Source organism: Phocoena phocoena, chromosome 13 (assembly GCF_963924675.1).
Source record: "Phocoena phocoena chromosome 13, mPhoPho1.1, whole genome shotgun sequence".
Classification (NCBI taxonomy): domain Eukaryota; kingdom Metazoa; phylum Chordata; class Mammalia; order Artiodactyla; family Phocoenidae; genus Phocoena; species Phocoena phocoena.
In genome coordinates this window covers 53421677-53428957 of record NC_089231.1, presented here as the reverse complement: position 1 = coordinate 53428957, position 7281 = coordinate 53421677, and the positions used below count along the sequence as shown (strand labels likewise).

Here is a 7281-nt window from a genome sequence, read left to right as displayed (position 1 = left end):
GGAAAAGGAAAGGTCCTTTAAACTTTACAAGCTAATGTTTAATCTTTTCTTGTTTTGTTTTGTTTTGTTTTTTTCAAAAGAACTTGGACCTGAAATTTGGGAGTTTGGCTGGCTGGTTTGCCTGTTGTTGCTTGAGCTGGTTGCTGGGTGAAGGTTCTTTTGTTTATTGAGATTACTTGACAGGTTCAAGAAATTGATAGAAAACAGACAGACATGCTTTCTGTAGCCAAGAAAGAATACAAGGGGACATTCTCAGGGCCTGTTGGAGCTTGCTTACCTCACTCTTGACCACAAATATAAGATAGTACTCATACATATGAAGATGAGATTTAAATGATTTATCAGTTAGTACAACTGACCAACATGTGAACACTACACATTCTAATATGACAAAGGTTGGTTTTATGAAATAAATTTTACTAAGCAATAAGCCATAATGTAGAAAAATACATTTTACCTACAAACTCAATCAACAAGAAACAAAAGATTCATATTTAGTGCATAATTACTTAGTGGTAACTACACAAGGGTTCCTATACTTTACAATAAGTGCTAGCATCAAACAACAAAAATATTAAGAAGCATTACAAATTTAAGAGAAGTGAATGAAAAATGGTAAACAGTACTTTAAAAACTGGTGCGAGAGGGTGGGAAAGAAGTCTTCAGAAAACCACGAAAGAAAAGGGTGGCTCCTACAGAGCAAGGTTCAAAGGGGAGGATCCTGGCCATTTCACAAGATGAGAAGCATGGACAGCACTGGAGAAAAACACATTGTACTTTGCATCCATTTCCAATACCCAGCACCCAAAGTCAGGCAGGCAGGGGACTACGGTGGGACTCGGCTTATGCCCAGCTCCCAGGCCTGAGGCAGCCCCCAGCCAGTCCCTCTCCAGGAGGGTCCTCCTCCTACTGCCGTACGCTCTGCCTTTTCCAATATTCCTACATTTCCTTCACTTTGTTCCAATTGCCCTAACCTTGGAATATTGGGGTCCCTGGAAGTACAGAAAAGGGAGCTTCCTATTCAAGTCTCCCTTCTCTGTAGAGTCCGATTCCTCCCCCAGGGAGTGGTATGAATCCTGGGGAGAAGCGCAATTTGGATCCAGCTGTTGTTTTATCAGGAGAATTTCCTTCTGGGGTGAGTCTGAAGAGAAACAAATACACATAAAAGTAGAATCCAAGAAAGCAGAAGTATTGGAATTGCCACCCAGCGAGGGGGACAGTGGCTAGTTGAGTCCAGCTGGGATTGAAGCAGCCTGCCCCAAAGACTCACTGGGAAAGAGTGCCCTTCAGCAATTCTCCCAAATCATTACTCAAAATCTCCCTGGAGCAGGGCATCACTGTTTATGTACAGTAGCAAATGGTCGGTATTAATATCTTCAGGCCTGTAGTGGATAAAAATACTGTCCTTTTAATTCCAGTTTACAAAAATAGGAGTAATATTCAAAACAATGATTGTCTATTTTTCTATTTATTTTATATAAAAACAAACAGCTCAGGCGAATTTTCAATCCTTGTGCACACTTTGAACTGCTTTCAATTATACTTTTATATATATATTCTTAATATATATTTGTAATATATATATATATCAATATCAATAATTGGTCCACAAAGTATATCTGTGCATTCTCTAGTGCTTTGTAAAAAGAAAAACAATATTATTATCAAAATATTCATTTAATGGCTTTACTTCATACATAAATACATGTTTGGACAGAACACAAGAGCCATGACTGTTCAGTCAGTTGGGAAAATGACTTTTCAGTGTGTCAGGGTTGTATACACAGGGTAGCTGGTAACTCATCGCTACAAATACGCTATTCGCCGTCCTTTGTTTTTAACCCTTTGTTTATACCTTTTCCCTAGGACGGCCGCCAAGTATTTCTTAACAGCCATTTGTTTCCGGTAGCGGCTGTAGCTGTCCGTGAAGATTCCGTCCGAGTGGCGCTTGGAGAGCGGCTCCGAGTCGTCCTCCGCGCCTCCGCCCAGGTTCCCACTGCAAGGAAAGAAGTCGGGAAGAGGGTGGCGGGGCGGGAGACACAGGTTGAATAGTTGCTGGAGGCAGACGGGCCCCACCCCAAGCGGGAGTCTTCAGGGAGGACGCCGGCTCTCAAAGCCCACCGGGCCGCCTTGCTCGGCCAGAGAGCTGCCGGAGGGAGGGCTGCGATGGGAACCCTCACTCCTCCCTCCCCACCGACTATCTTGGGGCACTAAGTCCTTACAGAATGGGCCCCAGATGAGGTCCGGGCCAAAGGCAAGCGACTTAAGGCCAACCTCTCTCCGAACGCTGCCCGCTGAGATTTGAATATCCATGCTTTTGCGCTCAATCGTCCTGACCGTACCTGGCACACCCCCACCCAACCCCACGTACAGAGAAAATAACCGAAGAGCCCTAAATTTCAAGTTGGCTGCTGCCGTGGAGTTTACATCGATCTCGCAATTCCTAGTCAGACATGAACACTCCTCTCCTGCGCGCTAAAGTGAAAAACGTGATAATAATATAAGTAGACAGGCTGTAGGCAATATTTTTCATCGCATGAATTATTAATTGAGGAAAATGTAATCTTTTGTCCCATGGGCTTTATTAAAATGTTGCCTTCTGCTGAGAGATGCTCCACGCAAGCCCAGTGCTCTGGGTTTGTCTGGCACCAGCAAAAACTGTTTCCTTAAGGGTCCAAATCTGAGGATTTGTTTGTTTCGAACTGAATTTACAGTGAAAGAAAAATGAGAAAAGAAAAAGTCATGCATAGAGGCTATCCTAGCCAATCGTCCCACGAAGCTTGAAGGTTTTGAAGGCCTGGGGTGGGGGAGGGGGCTTTTTCTTTTTTTCAATTATTCAAAACGGATCAGATTCCCCGCGTTTCCTGCCTTCTCCCTTCCCCGCCCAGTTCCCGAGCTCTCTGGCCAAACTTAAGTCGCGGTCTCCGAACCTTAGTCTGCGTCCGGGAGCTGGCCCGGCAGACCCTGCGGCGCAGACGCACCCTCGGCCCCACGTGCACGCACGGACGTAGAAGCTGCGCCGCCCGCCCAGCACGCATTGGCACAGATACCCACCCCGGCGCTCGCGGGGGCGCGCCATTACGCGCGGGTTAACTCTTTCGCAAACTCTTACCCCACGCCCTTGGCCGTGAGCGTCTGCAGGTATTTCCTGGCGGACAGCTGGTCCAGCACTTTGCGGTAGGCCTTGTTAAGGACCCCGTGGGCGAAATCTCTAACAAGGAGGCAAAGTGCGCGCCTGGGGTCACTGACTGTCCCTAAGTGGCAGCCCCAGGTCCCCAGCTGGGCACGCACAACCCCCGGTGCTCCGGGAGGCTGCCGGGGAAAACCCCAGAGGCAAGGCAGTCGGGGAGGACTCTTGGGATGTTCCCGTGAGTGCCAGGAACCGGAGTTCGTCCTGCCCTCCGGGGACCGCAGGTGTGGAACCCGGCCAGGGCGCGCACTCACTGCCACTCCTTGGGCCACGGACCTTTCGTCCCCACGCGGCCCTCACGTCCACACAAACCGGCCCGCTACTGACTTTCTCTCGCTCTCGTGGGAACCATCCCGGGAGAGGAGAGGCTTGAGGGCTTTTATGAAAAAGAACCTACTCGATGGGCCACCCCTTGCCCCTTTCTCCCTCCCAGTCCTGGGCCGGCGCGGGGCCGTGCGGTGGTACCTTTCCTCCGCCGGGTAGTAGAGCGCGTAGGCGTCGCGCAGCGCGGAGGCGGGGCTCCCCACGCCAGGTGGATCCGAGTCATAGAAGTCCTGCAGCGGGTTTCCGTCCTCGTCGTACGCCTCGTCCTCCGGCCTGCAGCGGTAGTCGGGGGCACGAGGAGTGGTCACTACAGGTCCCTCCTCGGCTCTGCGAGGACCCAAAGATCCCTAGGGGCTCTCACGATTTTCCTTCTTCCTAAAGGCGCCCCTTGGAGAACTGCCTCTTCTTCTAGGACAGGGGTGCGGGTAGAAGTAGGAGGAGAAAGCTCCACCCAACAGAAATTCCCACCCCTCCTCTCGCGGGTGCAGGGTCGCCCTGCCCGGGCCGCGGCCTCAACGGGCACTGGGAAGCCGAGGCGTCTGCGCCGACTTAGCACACCTGGCCACGGAGGAGGACCGCTCCGTTCCCGGCCTGGCGCTTGAGCCTCCGTCCACAAGCAGCGGCGGGCAGAGATGAGAAGGGCTCTAGGAGAGAGACGCTGGCCACGCGAAGACCGGATAGGGGAGGCCGGGAGCCAGAGAGGGTGGATGGCTGGGGAGTCCGGCGGCCAACGCCAGCAGCCACCCCCACCCAGCCTCCGAGCCCAGGGGAGTCCTTCCCCGCGCAGATGTAGGTCACGGAGAACCTCCGGCTTCTATTTTGGGCGGGAGAGGATCTGGCAGGAACATGAGTAATAGATGCCCCTAAACTTAGCCTGTTTGGCAGCGGCTCATTCTGTGGCATGTCCGCGCCCTCCGGTACCTCTTGCCCGGAGAAAGTGCCAGGCACACGGGACTTTGAAAATAGCTGGGGGTGTAATAAGGCTTTTAAGTCCAGTAAGTAGATAGTTCGCGCTAATATGTTAGCGGTGGCGGGGCGGCGGGACAGCATCTCAACCCAGAGGCAAAGGGAGAGGGTCAAAGGGTCAACAGGGGACCGAGAGACAACGATCTCGCAGTCGCCCTTAACCTACCAACTCAATCCTTGATACAGGACGGGAGAGGTGGGTTAGTATACACAACCCACTCGCTTTCGGCCGCTGGAGACACTAGGAAAGCGGCCAAGGCAAGTAGCGCGCTTTAGGAGGGGTTAGCCATACTTCGTTACTTCGGTTGCCTTTCCTCCATTCCTGGAGAGGTAGGGGCAAGGCATTGCTGCGCTCGCCCCACACCCAGCCTTTCCTCGGCGACGCGCCTGTCTGCCCTGGCCCGGCTGCTCGGAGTCTCCTGGTCTTTCTGGGCACTTCCACCCCGTACCCCGTGCCCAGATGCTGGAATCCTAATACCGAAGCCAGAACCCAAATCAATGGTCAGCGACCCCTAAGGAGATCATTCTTGGGCACGGCTCGGAGGAGCAGCTTTGCGGTCAGAACGCGCGCTCCTCGCCGCCGGGAGCCCGGTGCACAGCGGAGTGCCGATGCTGCGCTGCGCTGCGAGCTTCCACTCTCCCGCTGACAGGCCCGGGACTCTGGGGCTGCGGCGGGGAACCTGGGCAGCGCCGACCGATTAGAAACCCGGAATTGGGGGTGGGTGGGGGAAGCCAGGGTTACTCCTGCCTGGGGTGGGTAGGGCTGCCTTCCCAGTACTGCCTGCCAGTTTGGTTTCTGTTGCTCCTTTGCATCCATTTCATCTATTTCCCCCTCCCTCATCTTTGTTTTCCTTCTCTCAAATAGCTTCTTAACTCTACCCGGCCAACACTCCCTCTCCCCAAGACTCAAAATGCAGTTGGAAAACCTATCACTTGAGAGGAAGCTCTTCCAGTAGAAAGAATTCGAATTGAGGTGAGGAGAGCAGAGGAGAGAGAGGGAGACCCCGCCCCGATAGTCCCGAACAAGCTGTAACAAAGCAAAGTCCACGGGAGCTTCACTCTCAACCACCCCCCCCCCAAACTGGCTCCGGGAGCCAAAGTTCTCCTAACTCAAGCTAAGAATAGGGAAAAGAAGTCAACTCAGGGCCCGGCCCTGCCCCCCTCCCGTGGGAGGGGTTGGGGGAGGGGAGGTTTCTCCAGCCCGCCGAAGTGCGCTCGGTCCACCCAGGCGCCTCGGCTGCGGCGGGCTGGGGGAGGGGGGCTGAGGCCCAGCGGAGTCTGCCGGGATCCTCCCGCTGAGCCACGGCCACTGACCCGCGGCCGGACCCAGGCTGGTGGCGGTGCAGTGGGGGCGCATGGGGAGGTGGTGGTAAGCCTGACCGGTCGTAGCCTGACCGAGGAACTGCAGGAGGGCGACCACGAGGAGGTGTCAGGGGAAGGGAAGCCCCGGCCTCAGCTCAGCTAGGGCAGCCAGCACCTACCTGATCCCAGGAAACCGGAGTCCGGCGGCGGCAGGTGAGCAATAGACGCTGCTGTGCATTATTATCCCGTAGACCAGCAGGGCCAGCCTCACTCCGCTACACATGGTCATTCTGCGCAGGACGCGAAAGAGAGCACACAGCGGTCAGAACGCCACTGGCCTTCCACCCTCCGACCCCTAGAAACTCCCTGAATTGAGGGAGGGACGGCGCTCACCTCTGACTCCCAGTATTGAATACGGCTTAATGACAGCCGGCGCGCCCCCGCCACTTCCTTCTCGCTCTAGTTAGAAAGTATATGTATATACCCAACGCCCAATAACTCGCCAGATCTGGTACGAAGGAAAGCTAACTCGTACCCTGATGCTGGCGAAAGAATTAGCAGTCAGGTGAGTTGTTTGGTTTGGTAAGATTTTTTTCCCCTTACCATTCAACTCTTACCGCTGCCAGGAGAGGGTTTGCTGCCAAGTAGGACGGCGGGCAAAGGGCTTCTCCAAGTTTCTGCGCTGGAGTCACAACCCAAGAGGCATCACCGTCTGGCGTTAGTGTCTGAGCAGAAGCCGCAGCAACGAGCAGGAGCAGCAGGAGGAGCTGAAGGACTTGTTTGCTGAGGCCGGTATTCTGTTCAAAAGTTTGTGGACGCTCAGGACTAGGAGGGAGCGTGACACCGAGAGAAGGGGGCGAGGAGAGAGATATAGAAGGAAGAAGGAGGGGGCGACGAGTTAAGAGGGGTGGGGGACAAAGTGGCCTTAAGTTCACGGAGAGAAAGAAGTGATAAGGAAAGAGGGAAAGTCTTAGAAGGAGACGAAGGAAAGAGAGAGGGCCGCGGCGCAGCCGGCGTCTGTGGGAGCCACTTGGTCAGGCAGCTGCGCGAGTCGGCAGCGCCTTCTCTGCTCAGAAGTCCCTCTGGCTGCGTCTGAAGCTGCGGCTTCTGCTGGCTGCTGCCGGTGGTTACAGAGGTGACCGGCCCTCTGCTCCTGTTTATATGTGCAGTTAGCAGAAATCAATCCGAACGTGGCTTTGGAAGAGCCTTCTTTGTCAACATCTGTCTGCCCATGGCCTTTAAGTACAGAATATTTTGTTGCACTCCGATTTTTATTCATGGAATGACTTCCTTTTTTTTTTTTTTTTCCAGTCACGTAATGATCGGGTATCAGAAAAAGACGTCAGCATCCTAGTCCCTCAAGGAACATATTAACTATTCTGTGCCGTCCTCTTGGATAAGATCCGGAGTCATCGACTTCTCATAAACACCTTTCACTCATACAGTACAATTTTAAAGAAGTTTAATTGTTTTGATTGTTTTCAATTTTACCCACTTCT

The 7281-nt window shown here is 53.4% G+C and overlaps 1 protein-coding gene across 1 annotated transcript; it reads right to left on the bottom strand.

Annotated features, from left to right (window-relative positions):
• Window positions 1-328: 328 nt before the first annotated feature.
• Window positions 329-7033, bottom strand: ADCYAP1 (adenylate cyclase activating polypeptide 1). The gene is made up of 5 exons (XM_065889845.1): window positions 6400-7033; window positions 5962-6072; window positions 3656-3787; window positions 3113-3211; window positions 329-1996 (listed from the first exon to the last, which is right to left on the bottom strand). Exons 2-5 carry the CDS (start codon window positions 6069-6071, stop codon window positions 1807-1809), a joined length of 531 nt encoding a protein of 176 aa, XP_065745917.1. The 5' UTR covers window position 6072; window positions 6400-7033; the 3' UTR covers window positions 329-1806.
• Between the last annotated feature and the right edge of the window lie 248 nt (window positions 7034-7281).